Here is a 25,159-nt window from a genome sequence, read left to right on the forward strand (position 1 = left end):
CTTTCAAAAGAAAGGAATGTTTTGACACACATATCCCCCCATCAATTATGGGAAAAGTGACTAATCCCAACGTTTGAGGGGGGGGGAGGGAAAAATTGAACATTCTGATTCAGCTCTTGAGTCTCCCTCTTTTGCAATACGAAAGGATTACAGCCTTGTTTTTAGACTGGCTTGAGTTCAAGAACCTAATAGCCCAATGGTGGGATTCAGCCAGTTCGCACAGGCTCGGTAGAACTGTTAGCTAAATTTTGTTGAGTTCAGAGAACTGGCTGAACTGATGCTGCTTTTGGAAGTCCGTTCTAGGCCTCGGATGCCTAGAGGAGGTCTCCCAGGCCTAGAACGGCCCACCAGAATTGCGTTGATGTCATTTCCGGAAGTCTGTTCTAGGCCTGGTGGAGGCCTCCCAGGCCTAGCACAGCCCGCCAGAAGTCCTTTGATGTCACTTCCGGATGTCTGTTCTAGGCCTGGGAGGCCTGGAGGAGGTCTCCCAGGCCTAGAACAGCCCACAGGAAGTGCATTGATGTCACTTCTGAAAGCCCATTCTAGGCCTCGGAGGTCCAGGCCTGCATCCACGCAGAGAACCGGATGTTAAGGAATTTGAATTCCACCACTGCAATAGCCCCCACCAAGATCAACATCACTCCACTTTCCTGCATTTTCATCTTACAACCACACTATAGAGGTGGTCCTCGACTTACAATCATTCGTTTAGTGACCATTGAAAGTTAAAACGGCCCTGAAATAAGTGACTTATGACTGCTTTTCACACTTATGACAGTTGCATCATCATCATCATCAAGGTCATGTGATTAAAATTTGGACACTTTGGCAACTGGCATGAATTTACGACGGTTGCAGAGTCCTGGGATCATGTGATCATCTTTCGTGAACTTCTGACCTGCTAAGTCAATGGGGAAGCCAGATTCACTTGACAACTGTGTTACTAACTTAACAACTGCAGTGATTCACTTAGCAACTGTGGTAAGAAAAGTCGTAAAATAGGGCAAAACTCACTTAACAAATGTATTGCTTAGCAATGGAAATTTGGAGCTCCATTGTGATTGTAAGTCAAGGACTACCTGTATATCTTGGAAAAGATCATGTTTGTCAGATTAGCCAAAAAAATAAATACTTACCAAGTGATTGGATACCGGAAATGCATATTTTGTCAAGTTCTCGAATATGGATCTTCTCGTGCGACCTTCAGGTCTATGAGCAAACCGAAGATTCCGGACATCCTACAGAACGTAGGGCAAAACTGGGTCTTACCAGAAATCCTGCTGCACACCATACTGATTCATTTGCTGAGAAATTAGTTTATTAGTTGCTGCCAAATTCTCTCTGTGTTATGCAGTGGGGAGGAGGGAAATTACTTTGTAAGAGACAAAAACCTCAAGTCTGTCAATTTAAACTGGGATTCTTAACCTGGCGACCATGAACATTTTTCAAGGGATGCACAAACTTGGATGGAAAAAAGATATGGCTTTTATTCCCCACTAACCTCTAATTGAAATTTAGCTTTTCATTCAGTCATGAATGTAGGCAACAGTTGCCTCCAGACTCAAAAAATGTTTAACTTCAATGAACCTCATCTAAAATTATTATACCTTAAAATGTAAAACCAGAATAGTCCATTCTTCAATTGGACAGGGGGTTGGATTAAATGATCTTCAGAGTCATTTACATTTTATGATTATATGAATTTTCTGTCAACATGCATTACTGAAGTCCATTAAGACCATTACAAGCCATAGCCATTACATGCTACGGATCATGAACTCAATACAGTATCTTCCCATTCTTGACAAACTAGTTTACCTTGCACACAATTTCTAGGCCGTATGAGTTTTCACCACGACTAGAAGCTCCTCCAATTTTCTCCACTCTGTTAATCACTCCAAGAGGGCCATCTAGAACAAATGGAGGGTTCTGGAGAAAATGGAAATGCATCCAAACCAAAGAATTATTGTTAGACAGAGCTAACAGAGCTCAGGGTTTGATTTTTTAATACTTAGCCGTGTAATAAACTTACAAATACATTCAGAAACCTGGGGTTATCTTTAAGATTAATGCAGCGGCTCCCAACCTTTTCTATACCCTGCACCCCTAGAACGCTTCTAATATATTCTCGCGCCCCTTACAAAAGTTCAAAATAACGGCAACAAGTTATGCATATACACTACAATTTTGAAACTTCTAAACCCAAGTTTTCGCACCCCCCGGAATATCCCCCGGTTGGGAACCCCTGGATTAATGCACTAATTATTTTATACACCCTTAGTACCTTTATATTCCACCATTCCTCAGATAATCTGTTTTCATTTTACCACCAAAACAAGATCCCTGTGAAGTACGGTGGTGAGACAGAAAGACTGGCCAAAATCACTCAGGAAATTTCCACAACTACGTAAGAGTGGATAAACATGGATCTCCCCAGTCTTAATCCAATACCTAAATGGCTACTCCGCACAAAGTATATTTCCCTTTGTAATATATTTCCCTTTGTAATATTTCCCTTTCCATTTCAGCACAGGACAGTTGTCTAAAAAAATAAATTTTAAGAGAAAATGAAATTTACATTGTGGCTTTTTGTTACATGCACGCTATGGAAACATGAATATTACAGCTGTGCTTTGAAGTGTATGCCTGTTCCTTCTTATAGCAATCATAAATTTTGCCATCATTGTGCAAGAAATAACCGACTTGCTCTTTGGAGACTGAATCTAAAGTGCTTTAAGGCTCTAATGAATATTTGAAGTTGATGAATATCCAGTACAAGCTCTGGTTCATTTAGCCTACATTTGTCTATGCTGCTGGCAATGTCTCTCCAATGTTTTCACAGGTGATTTTTCTTCTCTCCTCCCTTTTCATTATATAGTCGTAAATGCTGACACATTATATTGTTTCAACACAATGATACTTATAAAATATTTATTAAAAATCATTGACATTCTATTATTTAGTTAATCTAGGACAGCGTTTCTTAAAGTATGGTTCTAGGACCCCTGGTGATCTCAAGGCTGTCTCTGAAGTCCTCAAAATAAGAATTATTTGCCAACCCTATGTTTAAAAAATAATCCAATATTAAAATCCCATCAAACAATCATGAGAAAAGGTAGAGACAAAGATTGTCCCAAAGGTGCTTTTTTCAAAAGGCAACTGGACTTTCTTGTTTCTGAAGAAGCTTCTTGGATGAGAAGCGAAATATTTTCAAAGAAAAGAAATCAAGGAAGTCCAATTGCCTTTTGGAAAAAAACACCTTTGGGACAACAATAACCCAGATGACTGAGAATCTCCATAGACACCTGAGACAGAGAATGCATCCATTTTAATTTTTAATACAGTAAATATTGATAAAAATAACCCATAGGAACAAAAGCTCTTTTGAGGGTCCTTGGTAATTTTTAAAAGTGGAAAGGGATTCTGAGATTGAAAAAAAGTTTAAGAAACAATGACTAAGCTGGCTGGGGAATTCTGGGACTTGAAGTCCAGCCATCTTCAAGTCACCAAGGTTGAGAAACACTGAATTGGAATATTGGAAATAAAGAGAAAGAAATATTTTATTAAGGTGAATTAAAATGTAGGATGCTGATAATACAAGCATAAAATTATTCGGCTTTTTCATCCAAAGTTTGGTATAATGTTAGACAGTGGTTGGATTCAAATACCTGAACAACCGGTTCTCTGCGTGGACACCACTTCTGGAAGTCCATTCTGAGGCAGTGAGGCCTCCTAGGCCCAGAATGGCTTACCGGAAGCCTGTGGATACCACTTCCGGTGGGTTGTTCTGGGCGTGGAAGGCCTCCCCAGCTCAGAACGGACTTCTGGAAGTGGTGTCCACGTACTTCTGCTCAGCCGTTCTGGCCTGGGATACCTCCCCAGCTCAGAATAGACTTCCAGAAGTGGCGTCCACGCACTTCCAGTGGTCTGTTCTGGGCCTTGCAAAAAAGGGCTAGCTAGGGCATCAGCCGGTTCACCAAAGTCAACAAAAAATTAGCTACCAGTTCTACTGAACCGGTGAGAACTGGCTGAATCCCACCACTGATGTTAGATTAAACAAAATGCTGCATCTACGTATTTGTTGTAGAATGAAAACTTCAGTTCTGATTATTTCATGTTGAAGGCTATCTTGTGTAATCACTTCATGTATACAACTCCACTTTGAAAGGCAGGAGATTCCATCATGACTCACAACCCATGTACTGAGCTATGCCCTCCCTTCAAATAAGAGCTGCGAACCCATCAAAAACAATAAGGAAAAAGCAATTTATTAAGCCTTACCCTTTCCATGCTTTTAAAGTACAGTCTGTAATTTGTAACTGTCAAAGTTCCTCGAATACCTCCAGTAAACGGGCAGATATGAGTAACATCTTTTGCTACAAAAGAAATTAAAAGTATTATAAATATTTCCAGAGGGAAGTATTGCCATAAAGGTTTAAAATCCTCCCTCCCCCACCCCTGTTTTTATAAGATGAAACAAGAGTAATGCCGGATTTATGCCTTCTGGAGAAGAAAAAAAAAGAGAGCTTCTTCTCACAACTTCTGCAGACTTGCATGGAGAAATGTGTGGGAGAATGACAAAGGATTTTAAACTTTTGTGGCAGGAACAAATAAATATGGCCTGATGGGATTGTTTTATGGACAGATTTGAGAATGAGAGAGGCACCCAGCATGACATTATTTCGCCTGGAATCTCTGACAAAATGCTTAACCTTTAAACTTTCCCGCAAAGCTATTTTAATGAGCCCCATGCGCAGCTAGAAGCTGAATTCATATAAACAAAGACTTGAAGCCAACTATCACTCCATTTCATTTGTTTAACCAGTTTACTAGATCTATCCTATCTATCCTACACTCCAGGTCAATTAATTCTTAATGACCTCTGAGGAGGTCCAGTCCTTTTCCATTTCTGCAAATTTTGTCTAGCAAGACTTCCTTTCTTATTATGCCTGGATGGAATAGATCAGGGGTAGGCAACCTCGGCTCTTTTATGACTCATGGACTTCAACTCCCAGAATTCCTGAGCCAGCTGGCTCAGGAATTCTGGGAGTTGAAGTCCATGAGTCATAAAAGAGCCGAGGTTGCCTACGCCTGGAATAGATAGATAGATAGATAGATAGATGATAGATAGATAGATAGATAGATAGATAGATAGATAGATAGACAGATAGATAGATAGATAAATAGACAGATAGATATAGTAGTGGCCAAAATTGTGGAAACCTTTTGGGAAAAAGTGTATTTTTGAGGTTTGATGGCTAATAACACCACTTTTTTTTGGAGTAGTACCATAAAATTATATATCAATGGAAAGATAATTTAATCAAGATTGTAATGCAACATAGTTTGTTCAATTATCTGTACTATATTCTATGGAAAGTTATAGCCAAATAACCAGGAAAAGAAAGCACAACTTATTATTTATTATTTATTTAATTTTTGGGACTTATATGCCGCCCTATCTCCCGAAGGACTCAGGGCGGCTAACAACAATAAAACACAATAATACAAATGTTAAAGAAGATTAAACTAACAAGCCCCAGTGATAAAATATTAAAAACATTTTCTTTTAAAAAAAACCCTATCATCAGTCCAGGTCAGCCTGATGGAAAAGAAATGTTTTGAGGTCTCGACGAAAGGACCAGAGATCCGGGGCCATCCGGAGCTCAAGGGGAAGCTGATTCCACAGGGCAGGAACTTAGGTTAGGAACTTGCTTAGGTTAATATCAGGTAGGTTTCCTTCATCTGATTGTAGCCAATGAGCAGGAGTGTTTAGAGAGCCAATCAGGTGTCATCTTGTTTTGGCAATGCGCCAAACGGATCACAGTAGGATTCAGTTATTTATTTATTTATTTATTAAATTTTTATACCGCCCTTCTCCCGAAGGACTCAGGGCGGTGATGTCATGTATTGAAGCTGAGAGGAGGACATTTGTCAGTGTGTGTTATGTGATTGCTATCAAGTTGGCTGGCTTTTCTTTTTTCTTTCATTTAGTGAGCTTGTAAAACATAATAAAATGAAAGTAATGGTGCAAAGAGTTGATTGGTTGCCCAGAAAGTGATGTAAAATAGTATTATTAGGTGAACAGGGCTACAGTTATAAAGAAATTAGAAGAAAAATTGGTGGACATTTTCACAATTTTGGCCACTACTGTAGAGATAGATAGATAGATAGATAGATAGATAGATAGATAGATAGATAGATAGATAGATAGATAGATAGACAGACAGACAGACAGACAGAGTAGAAAGAGTAGACAGATAACACAATAGCTATCAGTGTATATCAGTGGAATGGACCTGTTTTAAGACTTTCAACCAAAAGACCTCAAGGCTAGCACACAGAAGCCAAAATGCCAATGGTACCTCAGTGTGTGCCTCACTTGGCAACCCCCCCCCCACAGTTACTTATCACATGATCAAAATTTGGGCGCTTGCCAACTGGCATGTATTTATGACGGTTGCAGTGTCCCGGGGTCATGTGATCACCTTTTGCGACTTTCTGATAAAGCAAAGTCTGTGGGAAACCAGATTCACATAACATCCATGTTACTAACAACTGCAATGATTCACTTAACAACAGTAACCAGAAAGCTCATAAAATGGGGCAAAACTCACTTAACAACCGTCCTGTCTAGCAATGGAAATTTTTGGCTCAATTGCCGTTGTAACTCGAGGGCTACTTGTAGTCGTCACATGGAGACTTTCCACAGCTCTTGTAGTTTACTTTGGGGAGAAAATACAAGTAGCTGCACTTACCCATATCTTTAATAGTTTCTCCTGGTAGCAAAGGGGGCTCTTCCATTTCAGCTAATTTATTAGATTCTCTGAGTATCTAAAACACAAAACACAATTATCAGGTGTACTTACCTTCACTGCTTAAAAAGTTCGGACATTTGAAACTTACTCACCCCACATGTAAAAAATAACATGGGAAAAAAGTGAGCCCAACTGACATAGCCTGGAACTAAAATCTGTCTCTTGCACTCAGCTTCAACCTACCTGATTCGCAGCTTCTAGGTAAATCTATGAGGGGGGTCTCCAATTTTTTTGGGGGGCAGGGGTTGTGTTGTTTTTCTGGGGTCATGCCAGTATGATGAAATTGTTTTGTCTTCTCCTCCAAATGCCGCCATCTTTTTTACAGCTTTCGATACACAATTGTATAATTTTACACTGTGATTCAGTCATTCTTACAGGACGTCAGTGATTTATACTGTGGAGAATGTAAGTAGCTGAGATTGACTGGTAAAAAAATTAATCAAATGAACGAATCAAATCAAATCGTATCAGCCTTATATTTGAATGCTGCAATTAATCAATTAGCTATACTTTTAAATAAATCTTCTGGTCTATCCAACTAAAAAGAGATGATTTTTTTTTCTTACAAAATTAAGGAAAGGCTTGCTGAGGAGAGTCAAACAATTGTTGGCAAGAGGAAAAAGAGTATAATTTAGACATTCATGAGGGTTTGGGTTTGGTTTGTGGTTTTTTTTTTGAGTTTTGGTGATTGGTTTTTTTTGTCCTAAAAATAGAAAAAATATTCCTAGTCTTACTCCTGTTTTTTAAAAGTAGTAGATAAAAGCATCAAATTTGCGTCTGCCATAAATCATATTAACCATATACAAGATTCCTGCAAGTCCCTACTGAAAACGTCTGTAGTTTGCACACCAGGCAAAACCCTTTATTTAATAAAAGGTCTTCATTTTGTGTGTGTTTGATGATTAAAAAAACAGATAGTTGAATAACTGAGTTTGGAATGACTGAAGCCAGAAGAAAAGACACCAATCCTATAGACAAGGCATTAATCAAAATCATTACATGAAGGAGAAATAAAGTAGAAACACTGTAAGTAGATAGGGATTTTATAAGGATTTAAATCTTCAAACTATCAAGTTAGGGTACAAGGCAGAGTACAAATGCCTTCTTAAGATAGCACATTTTTAAAAAAAAATCAGTTTTCTGCCATATCCAGGCAAAAGCAAAAGGGTAAACATGTACCTTGACATATACTGTAGGCTTTACCTGGCATGAAATAAATAATGAACTTTCTCTTCCAAATGAACAGCTCATAGCTCTGTCCGTAGGTTGGCCTCACAACTCCACCCATGGCAGCCTCCCGCTTCCCCAAATGTTAAGTAGAGCCCCTGTCTCTCCCGCCCCCAGTTCCGCCATCTTACTTTTGGCAAAAGCCATTTTTCCCCCCACAAAGAAGATAATGATGCTCTCCAAATATATATATATATATATATATATACATACATATATATATATATATATATATATATATATATATATATATATATATATATATATATATATATATATATATATACATATATATATATATATATATATATATATATATATATATATATATATACATATATACATATATATATACATACATATATATATATATATATATATATATATATATATATATATATATATATATATATATATATATATATATATATATATATATATATATATATATATATATATATATATATATATATATATATATATATATATATATATATATATATATATATATATATATATATATATATATATATATATATATATATATATATTTCTGCCCTTAACCCAACGAGTTCCCTGTTTTCTCTTATTTGGTCTCAATTGTTCCGCTCTTCTGAATCTTCCCCACCCATCCCTTGCATAGGTCTGGGGCACGGAAGAGGAAAAAGAGGAAAATCTGTAACAATTCAACTCAGGGGTCTTCAAACTTGGCCCTTTTATGACTTGTGGACTTCAACTCCCAGAATTCCTCAGCTAGACATGCCTGGCTGAGGGATTCTGGGAGTTGAAGTCCACAAGTCATAAAAGGGCCAAGTTTGAAGACCCCTGATCCAACTCCTGCCCATTTTTATATGCGGCTTGTACAAAAGGCACCGGGTTTCATGTGTGTGGCTGTGGCTGCAGCCCTGACTTTTTTGACCCTCACCCCATTGGAGGCTCCCAAGCAAGGGTTTTTATGAAGATTTCTTTACTCAGAAGAAATTAAGGGACTGATCTTACTACTGAAGAACACTGAAACACCATTAAACAACTGCTTGTTTAATCACGGGGATTAAAACCTCATGACTGTATCCCCGCTGCCCACAGGCTTCAATTCCCTTTTAAACCCTGTTCCTTCCACGAAGTTTGCCATCTTCTACAGCAGTTCTTAGTTTACCACAGTTTGTCAGGATGTCTTCATTTGATGCGCTCACATATTGCATTAAGCCACGTTTGCACTGTGTGCATGGTGAGCCAGTCTGGTTCTCATAAATTAAGCTATTAACCTTGGTTTACAGATTGCAATGGCTGGCTTCATATATCATGCAAGCCCCAAACCCATCAAAGCACAATAGCACTGTATGTAACTTTAGGCACCATCATTTACTGAAATTACAATAATCAGTTGTGTTATCAAAGTGTCACTTGATATGTCCAGTTGTAGTTTGCCAAAATTAAACCTAAAACTTTCCAAACCACTCTTTCAAGCTGTATGGAAAGGAGACAAGGCAAGGATTTGATACTGAAGATCAATGTGGCTTCTTAAAATAACAAACCTATTCCAACATGGTTTGTTTAACCACAGTTTGCTGAGTAAGCCAAGGGTCTTCAACCCTGATAACGTTAAGACTTGTGGACTTCAACTCCAAAGCTGGCTGAGGAATTTGGGAGTTGAAGTCCACAAGTCTTAATGTTGCCAGGGTTGGAGACCCCTGGAATAAGTTATGACACTCTGGATTTGTACAACATGGTAAGCCGTAGAACACATTTTCTGAAGTCAAATTTCTAGGTTATATATCAGGGGTCTTCAAACTTGGCCCTTTTATGACATGCTGGCTGAGGAATTCTGGGAGTTGAAGTCCACAAGTCATAAAAGGGCCACGTTTGAAGACCCCTGTGATAGAAGAACAAAATCCCTAATCCACACGCACTTTGCAATAGGAAGATCGAAAATCGTAGCTAAGTCACAATAAGAATGAACACTACAGCCTCAAAGAGGAACTAATGGATCATTGCTCCAAAGGTCACTCCAAGGCCTCCAGCTTGCACCCCCTTCAAACTTGGTTCTTCTCAAATGACAACCAGAGATAATTGCAGGACAGCATTCTTGCCCCAAGATGGGCACCTATGCAAATACTCAAGGACCTTGACTAATTCTGAGATAATTTTTTTCTATGGCTGCCTTTGAGATGCCAACCCACTCCAGACACTTTTATTTTCCTTGTCTCAGAGACAAAAGATTGAGCGAGGCTGGCTTTCCCCGATCTAATGTGCACTAAATTTAAATTTTTCCCTGATCTAATTTGCACTAAATCAATACACTGTAACCTGGTCTTTGACAAGTCTATGACGAGAGAGCTATAAAAAGAAGACAGAGGAAGGGCAAAACTAAAAGAAGATCCTGCTAAATAAGCTAAATTCTTTTGCATTGGGAGGCAGTTGTTCAATGGAGAGGAGGGGAAAAGGAATGGGAGGGTTTATGAGCTTGGATATCTTTTAAAAAAATAAAGGGCAAAGAAGATTTGGTGTATGAACTCAGCTTGCCAGTTCCAGGGGTGCTGATGCAAGTAGAAATTCCTGCATGCCCTTCACGCTTTCAGGGATATTTACCATAATATCCCCCCAAAGGAAACTCCTGCATTTGTGGTGCAGGTTTTTGCTGTGCCGTTTTTATAACTTTTATCTCTGGAAAAAACTCATGCTATCACCTTTCATGCAAACATTAAAACACAGTCAATGTAATTTTAAAAAACCCGCATGTGCGCGCATGCGCATGCACACACACACACAAATATTCCAAAACCCAGCTGAGACAAAATGAAAAAGTAACATTATTCTTAAAGTAAGCAATGGCCAAAGAATTGAGGCCTTTGAACTGTGGTGCTGGAGAAGACTCCTGTGAGTCCCTTGGACTGCAAGGCGATCAAACCGGTCAGTCCTAGAGGAGATCAACCCTGACTGCTCTTTAGAAGGCCAGATCCTGAAGCTAAAACTCAAATACTTTGGCCACCTAATGAGAAGGAAGGACTCACTGGAGAAGAGCCTAATGCTGGGAAAGATTGAGGGCAATAGAAGAAGGGGACGACAGAGAATGAGGTGGCTGGATGGAGTCACTGAAGCAGTAGGCGTGAGCTTAAATGGACTCCAGAAGATGGTAGAGGACAGGAAGGCCTGGAGGAACGTTGTCCATAGGGTCGCGATGGGTCGGACACGACTTCGCAGCTAACAACAACAACAAGCAATGGCCATGAGTAACAGTAGAATGTTTTCCACGTGGAAATGTGAAGTGTCATTTATTCATAAGCATGTAGTTATCCCTGCTTGGGATAAAAAAAAGCATCTCACCATCATCAGAAACAAAAATTAAAGTCTAGGGTTCAAAAATCCAGATGACCACTAGTTGGCAGCAAAGACCCTGAACAAGTCAAGCTTTGTTCAAAGTTAGCTGAACAATGCCAATAAATTGAGGGCAAACCGGCAAACCACATTCATCTGTCAGCAACTGGACATAACGAAAACTTGAGTTCCCTCAAATGGCCACTCCTTTTTCCTAATCTAAATAATCTAAAAGTGTTGGTACATCTTCAAGATAGTGGAGGATTTTATTTCAGAGAATGGAGGAGCTAGGGTGAAGAAGCCAACATCACTTTTCAAAGATGCAACTTATTTGGAACAAGAACTAAAATTTCAATTTATACTGTTTCCCGAATTATACTTATCTTTAATTACAAGGACTAGTCAAGGGCAGATAAACAATACAGATATCTATCTAATATTCCCGCCTCCTATTTTCCCTACAATAACTACTCCTTGATGTGGGTTGGGCTGAGAGAGAGTGAATGACCCAAGGCCACCCTATCAGCCTTCATGCCAAAGGGAGGACTAGAATTCATGGTCTCCAGCACTTCAGCCGTTTCTCCTATCTGGCTTTCTTCTATGTTAGAAGGCATAAGACTAGGTTTAAGATGGTAGAGAGGTACAAAGGGATTTATTTAGTCTTTCTCACTTTGGGCTTTGTTCCACCCAAGTTCATTATTCGGACCCATTATTGGTTTTGTCTAAAAAAAGACTTTGGAACAAAGCTCAACAAACTGGATTTAGACATTGATATGAAATTGGAGCTTTCTTCTCTTGTAGCTTAGCTTTTTTCTTTTCTTTTCTTTTCTTTTGCCCAAAAGTAATGCAGCTGGATGGAAAATTCCTACAACTATCTGAAAAAGAGAATAGCAATTTTTACTTATTTGTGGAAAGAACTTATATGGAAGCTGCACCACTTCAATTGCTAGTTGATAAGCAACACATTAATTTTCAGTAATAATTTCTTGTATTGTGAAAGAACGTTTATTTTGCACTACAGTAGCTTGCCTTGTTTTACTTTCAATCATAAGCCATAGAATATAAATGAGGCTTGCATAAAAGTTATATCATATGGTCTCAAAATGAAATACATCCAAAGTCCAAAGCTAACAAAGGATCAGCTGTTAATTCAACTAATGTGGCGTTCATTCCCTATTCCTATTCCTAAGTGCCAGGTCAAAACATAACAGGAAGTGATCATGGAAAAGTAGTTACATTTTCCTCTTTGGCCAAGTAGCAATGAGGATGTGAACACAGTGAACGGTGACATAAACAGATAATAATATCAATTATAGCATATGGCAGCATCTGGTGAATTTGGCAAATCTCCCTAAAGACAAGCAGAACTGGACACTGTTGGTACTTGGATGGAAAACTACTAGAAAAGCCCAGGATTGCATCCCAGAGGAAAGGCTAAACTACAAATATGTAAAAAAAAATAATCTCAGAAAAAGGGGCAATAGGAACCCTTCTATAAGTTCTACGATGGACAAATAAGTGTTGACATCAACACATATTTGTCCATCAAAACGAACAAAGTGAAATATAAACATTCCTTGCACATTAAAATAAAGATATTAGGAAAGGGGCTTTCTGAATTTAGGTTGAGTGTGTGTGTGTGTGTGTGCGCGCACACACACACACGTACACATACATACAGATACACACACACACACACACACACACACACACACACACACGAGGAGTAGAGCGCCGAAATTCAAACAGCTGTCAACGAGCACGACGGAAACAACAGAGCAATTAACTATGGGAGGACGGGAGCCGAATAGACCGGTAACACACTCGTTAGCCAAACGATTAGCATCACAGAGACTATAAGAACGTGATTCTCAATCCTGGCTAGAACTCTGAAGATGTCAGCAGATGCTGACGAAAGCTAAGTTTTTAAATATTCTTCAGTCTCGGTGATCTGTTTTAATTTTTGAATATGACTATACCCGAGACTCGTATCTTGTATGTATGTATGTATGTATGTATGTGTGTGTGTGTGTGTGTGTGTGTGTTGTGTATATACAGTACATATAGATGTATTCTTTCCTCCCAATTTAATTGTACACAGTAGACCTAATTTACCCCATGCCTCTGCTAAGGCGTTGATCAAATCCAGAGCTTACCCTCAAATCAGGAGAAAAGTTTTCGGTAGAGGTGGAGATAGAATCCGATGAGATGACCGAAGCTGATTTGGTATGTGCTGAGTGATCCGAATGAGAGGTAGAAGCACTAGAAAAACGAGAAGAAAAAGAAGAAAAATCTAGAAACAACAGATTTTGTGGAGTTGCGTAGACCAAAACCAAAAAAACCCAAACCCTTTATCGTCTTATCTTACCAGACTTGGGAACAAGCTTAAAGCTTTCACCTATGAGGATATGGAGAAACTCTCCTTGAAATGACATCCATTGGATAACAATAGCAGTAGCATTTAGGCTTATATACTGCCCTATAACTCTTCACACACTTTCTGGGTAGTTTACAATGTAGAAGCATTATTTGCATTTCCCCCCAACAATCTGGGTCCTGGATGCAATTATGATACTCATTGGCCAAATAAAATCTCAACTGAACTGTCCTTTTCAAGCACACTGAATTAATCTCTCATAAGCACAACCCTAAGGGACGCGGTGGCTCAGCGGGTTAGGACGCTGAGCTTGTCGATCAGAAGGTCGGCAGTTTGGCGGGTCGAATCCCGAGTGCCGCGTAACAGAGTGAGCGCCTGTTACTCGTCCCAGCTTCTGCCAACCTAGCAGTTCGAAAGCACGTAAAAAATGCAAGTAGAAAAATAGGGACCACTATGGTGGGAAGGTAACAGCGTTCCATGCGCCTTTGGCGTCTAGTCATGCCGGCCACATGACCACGGAGACGTCCTCGGACAAGCGCTGGCTCTTTGGCTTTGAAACGGAGATGAGCACCGGCTCCTAGAGTCAGAAACGACTAGCACGCATGTGCGGGGGAACCTTTACCTTTACCTTTTAAGCACAACCCAACCTGTAGTGAACTTCTTGTAGCAGTATCAGAATGGATTAGCTGATGGTCTTTGAGGTCCTGTCTAGATCCAACCACTCATCTCTTCCATATCTTTGCTTACGAGAAGAGATGTTGCTGAACTACAGTTAGCAGTATCCCTCCTTACTCCCACTAGGGGGATGCTGTGACCGTCCTTGGTGTGAAAAACCATCATAAGTCCCTTTTTTACAGTGCCACTAAACGGTCAGTAAATGAATGGTTGTTAAGTCGAGAACTACCTGTATTGCAAGTGAGTGAGCTTTTTCTAAAAACAACCACGTTTTTTTAAAAAAATTGGAAACCCTATAGGGATTTTTTTTGCTGGAATAAGAGAAAAATGAATCGAATTATGCCTTTGAAGATTTAAAGGGTGGGGGTGAAGGGATTTGTAAAATACTTAAGAGACAAAAGAGACCATAATATTGTAATGATCTGTTGAAGGGTCAAAAGTCATTTCTAATATTTAACTTGGGGGGGGGGGTTGCACATCTTTTCTTTTCTTTTTCTTCCTTTCTTTTGACTTGTCTTTTATTATACAAAAATTCTTAATAAATATAAATTACAAAAAAAATTAAAATGTTCATTTTATGCTGGCCGTTGTCGTACAATAGCCTACAGTATTCCAAGAATTGCTCAGATTTGATTGGCTGTTCTTGTTTTTAATATTGGTGGCCGGGAAGAAGAGCCCAAGTTAAAAGTCAGTCTGTGTGAGTTGCTTAGTAAACAAAGCTCTGATTGTTGCCCTCCCAGAAGAGAAGACTAACCAGTCATTGAAATTCAACACATGTTTCCTATGGTTGCTGTTGAATCATGCTATTCATGAGTCAAAGCGGCCTAAACCCAGCCCCTTGGTACTGGCTGTTGAATTATATTCCCCTTTAAAAAAAACCTCCTTTTCTTACAACATTGGGGGGGAAAAGACGTTGCACTAACAAAATCTGCTTAGAACTTTAACTTGAAGAAGAATGTACACATAACAGAAGTTTAACTAAATTTAAGCAAGAATGCCTTCCCGGTATATTACAGTATAACTCATACAGAAAGGGAAATACAAACCCCTCCTAAAGTAAGGTTTCTAAAGTCTGTGTTCATAAACACTATAAATCAGTTGGATTACAATGAAGGGGGAAGTCAGAAACCAGATAACTTATCTATGCTATTTTTAGTAGATATTTTTTTCTCTATTTTGTTTTTCATCTTTCCTTCCTTTTTTTTTAGCATCTATAAATAGCAACACAAAGGATATTTTGGCTTTCAATTCCAAGTTGTATATGCCTTTTAGGCCGTAACAATGCACTGGTCTAGTATGGTCAATCTTTGATTAATGTTATATTGAGCATTAATTTTTGTCTTTTCAGCTGTTAGGAAGCATGTTCCTGTATACCATACGGAATTGACAATATGCTTGAATTTACAGATGGGAGCATAAGACTAAACTGCCTAAATGGATCTGGTACTTTTCCCCCCCCCTTTTAAAATGAAAAGTCAGAGATTTTGGCAGAGGAGAGGACAGAAAAGATTTTTTTTTCTTGCCAACTGAATGTGTAAAATTGCCCACTTTCTTGACCTGAGTTTTAGGATGTCTATTCCTCCTTTCCTCTTCATTGTGACTCTTTTTTTTGGGGGGGGGGCTGGTTTTATATCATGAAAAAAAGGGATGCGGTGGCTCAGTGGGTTAGGACGCTGAGCTTGTCGATCAGAAGGTCGGCAGTTTGGCGGGTCGAATCCCGAGTGCCGCGTAACAGAGTGAGCGCCTGTTTCTCGTCCCAGCTTCTGCCAACCTAGCAGTTCGAAAGCACGTAAAAAATGCAAGTAGAAAAATAGTTCCGTGCGCCTTTGGCGTCTAGTCATGCCGGCCACATGACCACGGAGACGTCCTCGGAAAAGCGCTGGCTCTTCGGCTTTGAAACGGAGATGAGCACCGGCCCCTAGAGTCGGAAACGACTAGCATGCATGTGCGGGGGAACCTTTACCTTTTATATCATGAAAAATCACTTAGGGGAGGAAAAAAAACCCACCAATTTTTCTGAAGAGATTTCCAATTATTAGTTCTTAGTGCTACCACCTGGGGAACGTCCATCAAGTAGGTTTGCATTGGTTTAAGCTTTTAAATGTAAATTACTTAATTTCTGGTTACTTGAACGCCTGCCTCTCTTTGTGGGAGGAATAAAATCTGTAGAAAAGGCCTTGAAAATTCTGAAGGATAGGGCTTTTTCCTTTTGTGGGTATTCTCTTAAGAGTAGTGTCAGTCCCTCACTTTCTTTGTTAGAATCTCAGCTTTTTAACCAGGTACTCAGAGTTGATTTTTCATTGTTGCAAAGATATGTTTGTATATTGCAATGATTAGTTTCGCCTGATCTGTCTCTGGCTCTTCTTGGATTATTAAGTGCTTTGATCAATGTGTTTGAATTGAAAAGGCAGGAGCTCAATCCCAACAAATATATAATAACAACGTATTCCATTGTTCCTTCCTTAATGTATTTTCTACGCTAAGCAAGATGATGGATAGATAGATGGATGGATGGATGGATGGATAGATAGATAGATAGATAGATAGATAGATAGATAGATAGATAGATAGATAGATAGATAGATAGATAGATAGGATAGATAGATAGATAGATGATAGATAGATAGATAGATAGATAGATAGATAGATAGATAGATAGATAGATAGATAGATAGATGATAGATAGATAGATAGATAGATAAAGAAAAAATAAAGAATAGACAGAGGATGGATAGATCGATAGATCGATAGACAGACAGACAAATGATAAAGAATAGAGGATGGATGGATGGATAGACAGACATATAGATAGATAGACAATAGACAGAGGATGGATAGATAGACAGACAGACAGATAGATAATAGATAAAGAATAGACAGCGGTAGTTCTTGACTTAAGAAGACAGTTGGCACCAGAATTTCCATTACTAAGCCAGATAGTTGTGAAGTGAGTTGCACCCAATTGTTACAACCTCCTTTGGCATGATTGTTAAGTGAAACAGACAGTTGTTAAGGAAATCTGGCTCTCCCTATTGACTTTGTTTGCTGGAAACCAGCTGGGAAGGTTTCAAATGGCAATCCCATGATCCCACAACACTGCAACTGTCATAAAAACATGCCAGTTGCTAAGATTTGGATTATGTGACCATGGGAATGCTGCAATGGTTGTCAATGCGAAGAATAAAATGAATCAAGATGGGAAAGTGTATCAGAAAATTCTCTTTTAATGCAATTTATAGATAGTCCTCGATTTCTAAATGAAACATTTGTTAAGTGAGTTTTGCCCCAGTTTATGATGTTTCTTGTCACAGTTGTTAAGTGAATCACGGCAGCTGTTAAGTTAGTTACAAGGTTGTTAAGAGAATCTGGCTTCCCCATTGACTTCGCTTGTCAGAAGGTCGCAAAAGGGGATCGCGTGACCCCTGGGGACCCTGGGACCATCATAAACATGAACAAGTTGCCAAGCATCCAAATTTTGTTACAATGCTCATGTGAAAAACAATCACAGTTCACTTTTTTCAATGTCATAACTTTCAACAGTCATTAAACGAACTGTTGTAAGTCGAGGACTACCTGTAATTAGGTACAAATATCTCTCATTGGAAAGCTCAGGTTAGAAGGCAAGTTTCTTAGGCTCAGCACTGGCACGCTTGCATAAGAGAACACCTTAGATCAAATCTTCCTTATAGAACACTACACTCTGTCCCAAAATAGAAATACAGATGGCTTGTTTTTTGTGCGTCCTACACATGGCATTAAAATATATAAGAACCATGAGTTCTCTTCTTGCTGTTTTACTTCTTGAAAAGCAACAACACCACTTTCCAAACAAATACAGTATTCAGGTTTTATGTATCGATTACATTCCAAAAGTGAAAGAAATCCTTCAACAATCCTTCAGCAATCCAGTTTTGGTCACCACGATGCAAAAAAGATGTTGAGACTCTAGAAAGAGTGCAGAGAAGAGCAACAAAGATGATTAGGGAACTGGAGGCTAAAACATACGAGGAACAGTTGCTGGAATTGGGTATGTCTAGTTTAAGAAAGAGAAGGATGATGGGGGACATGATAGCAATGTTCCAATATCTCAGGGGCTGCCACAAAGAAGAGGGAGTCAAGCTATTTTCCAAAGCGCCTTAAGGCAGGACAAGAAGCAACAGATGGAAACTAATCAAAGAGAGAAGCAACCTAGAACTAAGGAGAAACTTAGAACAATTAATCAGTCGAACAACCTGCCTCCAGAAGTGGTGAATGCTCCAACACTGGAAGTTTTTAAGAAGAGACTGGACAGCCATTTGTCTGAAATGATATAGGGTTTCCTGCCTGAGCAGCGGGTTGGATTAGATGACCTCCAAGGTCCCTTCCAACATCATCATCATCATCTTCTTCTTCTTCTTCTTCTTCTTCTTCTTCTTCTTCTTCTTCTTCTTCTTCTTCTTCTTCTTCTTCTTCTTCTTCTTCTTCTTCTTCTTCTTCTTCTTCTTCTTCTTCTTCTTCTGCATCAGCATCATTACATTGTTGTAGACAGGTTACAGCAGTGTTCCTCAACTGTGGCAACTTTTAAGATTTGTGGACTTCAACTCACAGAATTCCTTAGCCAAGCACACTGGCTGGGGAATTCTGGGAACTGAAGTCCACACCTCTTAAAGTTTCCAAGGTTGAGAAATATTGTGTTAGAGTAAGGCAGTCAACGTAACAATGCAGCTGAAGAACTAGGTGAAACCAGGGATGTTACAGTAAATGTAAACGGCACTGGGGAACAGAATAGAATGGAACCGAATATTTAATCCATGATTGGCAGAACATTTAATCCATGATTGGCAGCCATTCACCTTCTCCAGAAAATGACTTTTGCATTCAGATAAACTTATGCAAGACGTTTCGAACTAGAAATGGGTAAAAGCCACATCTGTCCTTTACTAAGTCTAGATTCCCATCTTCTCACCTTTTACAAAAGCCGGGCACAGGGCTGGTGCCTCCAGCAAGTTGTTCACTGCACAAAAGTGTTGTCATAGGGCCCACCCATCAAATTAAGTTTTAAAAAATCAATTTTCTATTCCACACTCCAAACGCAAACCTTTTACATCAGATTTTACTTTTTTTCGAAATAAGTGATTTTCTAAGCAACAATTCTGAAGTTGATGCCTTTATCATTTCTGGGGTGGGTTTTTTGACTTCTCAATCTATCCTACTAACTAAATGCTTACAGTTGCAAGAAAAAGTATGTGAACCCTTTGGGATTACGTGGAGTTTTGCATGAATTGGCCATAAAATGCGCTCTAAACGTCATGTAAGTCACAACAATAGAAAAACACAGTCTGCTTAAAATAATACTACACAAACATTAGCTGTTGTCATGTTTTAATTGAACATAAGATGGAAACATTCAGTGCAGGGTGGAAAAAGTATGTGAACCTTTGGACTTAATAACTGGTTGACCCTCCTTTGGCAGCAATAACCTCAACCAAACGTTTCCTGTAGTTGCAGATCAGACCTGCACAACCATCTGGAGTAATTTTGGACCACTCCTCTGCACAAAACTGTTTCAGTGTAGCAATATTCTTGGGATGTCTGGTGTGAATCGCTCTCTTAAGGTCATGCCACAGCATTTCAATCGGGTTGAGGTCAGGACTCTGACTAGGCCACTCCAGAAGGCGTATTCTGTTCTGTTGAAGCCATTGTTTTGTTGAATTACTTGTATGCTTTGGGTCATTGTCCTGTTGCATCACCCATCCTCTGCAGAGCTTCAGTTGGCAGACAGATGGTCGTACGTTTTCCTGCAAAATGTCCTGATAAACTCTGGAATTCATTTTCCCATCAATGACAACAATCCGTCCAGGCCCTGAGGCAGCAAAGCAGCCCCAAACCATGATGCTCCCTCCGCCATGTTTTACAGCGGGGATGAGGTTTTGATGTTGGTGTGCTGTGCCTTTTTTTCTTCACACATAGTGTTGCGTGTTTTTCCCAAACAACTCAATTTTGGTTTCATCTGTCCACAGTATATTTTGCCAGTAGTGCTGTGGAACATCTAGGTGCTCTTTTGCAAACTTCAAACATGCTGCAATATTTTTTTTTTGGACAGCCATGGCTTCCTCCGTGGTGTCCTCCCATGTACTCCATTCTTGTTTAATGTTTTCCTTATTGTAGATGTGTCAACAAAAATGTTAGCATGTGCCAGAGATTTCTGTAGGTCTTTAGCTGATACTCTAGGATTCTTCTTTACCTCATTAAGCGTTATGCGCTGTGCTCTTGCAGTCATTTTTACAGGACGACCACGCCTAGGGAGAGTAGCAACAGTGCTAAACTTTCTCCATTTGTAGACAGTCTGTCTTACCGTGGACACATGAACATCAAGGCTTTTGGAGATACTTTTGTAACCCTTTCCAGCTTCATGCAAGTCAACAATTCTTGATCGTAGGTCTTCTGAGAGCTCTTTTCTGCGAGGCATGGTTCACATCAGACAGTGCTTCTTGAGACCAGTAAACCCAAAACAGGTGTGTGTTTTTAAAGGGCAGGACAGCTGTCAGCAACACATCCAATATCATCACACTGGTTGGAGTCAAGGTTGGCTCACTCCTGGCTCCAATTAGCTCTTGGAGAAGTCATTAGGCTAGTAGGGGTTCACATACTTTTTCCACCCTGCACTGTGAATGTTTCCATCTTATGTTCAATTAAAACATGACAACAGCTAATGTTTGTGTAGTATTATTTTAAGCAGACTGTGTTTTTCTATTGTTGTGACTTACATGACGTTTAGAGCGCATTTTATGGCCAATTCATGCAAAACTCCACGTAATCCCAAAGGGTTCACATACTTTTTCTTGCAACTGTAGTACTGTTTGATATCACCAAAAATTAGAGTAGAATGTTGTTGCATTCCTGCCTGCCTGCCTAGCTATCTATCCATCCAGCTAGCTATTCTCTCTCTCTCTCTCTCTCTCTCTCTCTCTCTCTCTCTCTCTCTCTCTCTCTCTCTCTCTCTCTCTTCTGTCTACCTACCTATCTACCTACTACCTATCTACCTTCCTATGGTATCTATCGATGACTGCACAGAGCAAATTGTAGCCCCCAGCAGCCTTGAATAATTTCAAAAAATGGGCTGGGAGACCACAAGAATTTCCAGGAATATGCACTAGATTGGAAAGTTGAGAAAATTCTCAAGGTAGCCATGACAAACCACTTCTACATTGTTGTCAGGACCATATGGATGTGTTTATGAAATCAGCAGGGGTTGAACTTCACTTAAGAAATCTTTCCTGTTTACTCAGATACATTCAGAATTCCCTGGCTCCAATTTGAGTACCTCTCCTGAGCATCATGTAATAAACTTTCAAGGAAAAATTTCAAGTGCAGTGGCTGATAGACTCAACAATCCATACTTTTCAAATACCTTTTGCGGAATTCTTGGCCTTGACTGAATTCTCTAGGATACTGTAGTAATTTACTGTTTTCTTGCCAGCCCCACTCTGTAATAATAGCAATAGCTCTATATACCACTTCATGGTGCTTTGCAGCGCTGTCTAAATGGTTCACAAAATCAGCATATAGCCCCCAACAATCTGGGTCCTCATTTTATTGACCTTGGAAGGATGGAAGGCTGAGTCACCCTTGAGTGCCATCAGGACTGAACTCTAAGCTGTGGGCAGTTTCCCTACAATGCTGCATTCTAACCACTGTGCCACCATGATTCTTAAACTCATGTTTTACATGTATACCCACTGACTTTACTCTTTTTTTTCCAGATGTTATGATACAGGATAGCGATGATTAGAAAACAAGGGATACAGTACAGTATATGAGTACAGTATCCAAGAAATAGCCATGGCTATCTGACTTCCAAAACAAGAGCTTTCCATGCACAACATTTTGTGGTAGGACTTGCTTGGGCTACATTCACACAATCCACTTAATCACATCTAGTACGGATAGTCCTCGAGCTACAACCATTTATTTAGCGACTGTTCAAGTTACAACGGCACTGAAAAAAGCAACCTACGACTGGACCTTGGACTTACGACCACTGTAGCATCTCATGATCAAGTGCCCATAATTTGGGTGTTTGGCGACGCCCATGTATTTTATGAAGGTTGCAGAATCCTGATCTGTTCATCATTTGGCTTCCAAAAACAATGGGAAAGATCGGATTCACTTAATAACTCCTTGACTCACTTAGTAACTGTGATAAAGGAGGTTGTAAAACTGGGCATGGCTCACTTAATTACCATGTTGCTTAGCAACAGAAATTCTGGTCCCAGGTTGTGGTCGTACGTCAAGAACTACCTGTAAAGCAGATGCATTCAAACTTCCGACCAATTTCAGTTAGAGTTAACTTGCCTTGTTTTTTGCGACTGGGTGAATACTAAAAACCCTAACCATTTGGTGACAATATTTGGTGAATCGTGAGGGGAAAAAATAAATTTAGCAACCCAGTAAACATACTGCTCTGTAAATGTGTTGGGGGGACATCTCCCACAATGCTCAGCAATGTATCTGGAGAACATAAATTTTGGGAAAGATTGCCAATCTTTCAACCTCTTTTATAACAGTGAAGCTACCCACGGTCTGTGGAAATTCTCAGTCATCCAGGTCATGGTTGTCCCAAAGGTGCTTTTTTCAAAAGGCCGCTGGACTTTGTTTTTTTTCCTCGAAGACGTTTCGCTTCTCATCCAAGAAGCAAAATTGAAGAACTGAAGAAGCTTTTTGGGTGAGAAGCAAAACATCTTCAAGAAAAAAAAAACAAAGTCCAGCTGCCTTTTTGGAAAAACTACCTTTGGGACAGTCAAGTCACAGGTTAAGTTCAAACAAAGCTAAATCCCATTTAATGGATTTTATACCTTCCTTGGCCAAAAGGTTACAGCTAAACATAAGGGTCAAGTCAGTGAAAACTGCTCGGAAATAAAATAACGTTGGTTGCTCCTAAGTGAGTTTGCAAAGCACGCCCATCTCAGCCTTCTGGAGTAATATCTGTTCACCCCACTAGCACCCTAGGGTGCAAACATTCAGAGGATCCAGCTGCAAGAAATCCCAACCCTGAGATTGGCCCTGGCTCTCAAACTGGAATACAGGTAGTCCTCGACATACAACAGTTCACTTAGTGACCGTTCGAAGTTACTGAGTACGAGACTGAAAAACAAGTGACTTATGACCATTTTTCACACGAAGGACCTTTGCAGCGTCCCCGTGGTCACATGATTTACATTCGGATGATGGTCAACTGGCTCATATTTATGACCATCTTTTGCGACCTTCTGACAAGCAAAGTCAGCGGGGAAGCCAGATTCGCTTAACAACCAGGTTACCAATTTTAAAAACTGCAAGTGATTCACTTAACAAACGTGGCAGGTCAAAGCGGTGAAAATGGGGCAAAACTCACTTAACTAACAAAGAGATGCAGTTGTAAAGGAAAGCATCAGAAAAGCATCCCCCAACCTCTGCAGCTTTCCCCCCCCCCTCAGCTCTTCCCTGCAGCTGGGAGAACATCCAGCCTTTCCAGATATCAGGGCCTCCAACGAGACCCGGATCAGGCCTCCATTCCCCATCATCAAACCACCAATCTAGGTCTAGCGAAGGAGCAAGACCCAACCTGAATAATGACTGTTTCTCTCCATCCGCGCCGCCGGTTTCTCCCCTCCCCGCCCCCCACGACCCTCCAGAACCGAGGCGGGTTCTTGCTAAGAGACCCGCCGCCCCTCCGCAGCCGCCTCCTCCGCTCTTTGCCCCGGGAGAGATGCGGTACCTGGAGAGGGAATCCGAGCTGGGCTGGCGGGTGGCCGGCGCCGCCGGCTTGGAGTCGAGGCTCTCGCAGCTGGAGCACTTCTCCATCTCGGGTTCCGAGCAGCGGGGCCGGCGGAGGGCCCCCCTCCCCGCCCGGACGCGCAAGGGGTCCAAGGCAGCGAGGGCGCCCGCCTGTCAAAGCGGCGGGGAGCCGAGAGGGGCCGAGGAAGCTGCCATCTTTCGCCCACAGTGCAGCGCGCAGGGACGGGAGGCTGCGACGCGCCCGACGGTCCCTCCTCCTCCTCCTCCAAGCCTTCGGGAGGCGGCTGCCCACCGCCGCATCTCCAGAGCGCCGGGAGAGGCCAGCGCCGGAGGCTTGCAGCGGGGATGCTCATCGGCAGCGCGCCTGGAGAGCTCGGGCGCGCGTGCCCGCCTCCCCGCTTCTTCTTCTCCCTCTTAGGAGCTGCCGGCCTGCGCGCGACAGGCCGGGGCGGGATGGGGCGGTCGGGTTTGCTTCCCTTCGCCTTATCGTAGCATCAACCGAATTATTATTATTATTATTATTATTATTATTATTATTATTATTATTATTATTATTATTATTATTATTATTATTATTATTATTATTATTATTATTATTATTATTATTATTATTATTATTATTATTATTATTATTATTATTATTAATAATAATAATAATAATAATAATAATAATAATAATAATAATAATAATAAATAAGGCTCAAGGTTGACTCAGCCTTCCATCCTTCCGAGGTAGGTAAAATGAGGACCCAGATTGTTGGGGGCAATTAAGCTGACTTTGTAATAATGCCGCTTGGGGTGTGTGTGAAAGCCCTAATAAGCAGGCATATACATAGAATGAAGGCTACTGCTAAGCTTGTAAGCCGCCCTGAGTCCTTTGGAGAAGGGCGGGATATAAATGGAATTAAAATAAAATAAAATAATAATAATAATAATAATAATAATAATAATAATAATAATAATTGGAAGGGACCTTAGAGGTCATCTAGTC

General features: G+C 40.2%; 1 protein-coding gene across 1 annotated transcript in view; it reads right to left on the reverse strand.

The window, feature by feature from the left end:
- MTMR2 (myotubularin related protein 2) overlaps positions 1-24,234 on the reverse strand; it is a gene marked incomplete at its 5' end in the record, with an annotated part of 43,505 nt that extends 19,271 nt beyond the window's left edge. Inside the window, 6 exons of the mRNA XM_081328073.1 lie at positions 1,137-1,238; positions 1,819-1,929; positions 4,282-4,376; positions 6,759-6,834; positions 13,517-13,622; positions 24,149-24,234. Of these exons, the coding sequence (XP_081184199.1) occupies positions 1,137-1,238; positions 1,819-1,929; positions 4,282-4,376; positions 6,759-6,834; positions 13,517-13,622; positions 24,149-24,234 (576 nt within the window). The remainder of the gene's footprint in view (positions 1-1,136; positions 1,239-1,818; positions 1,930-4,281; positions 4,377-6,758; positions 6,835-13,516; positions 13,623-24,148) is intronic.
- Positions 24,235-25,159: the final 925 nt, after the last annotated feature.

The sequence above is a fragment of the Vipera berus genome, assembly GCF_964194415.1.
Source record: "Vipera berus genome assembly, chromosome: 4".
Lineage (NCBI taxonomy): Eukaryota > Metazoa > Chordata > Lepidosauria > Squamata > Viperidae > Vipera > Vipera berus.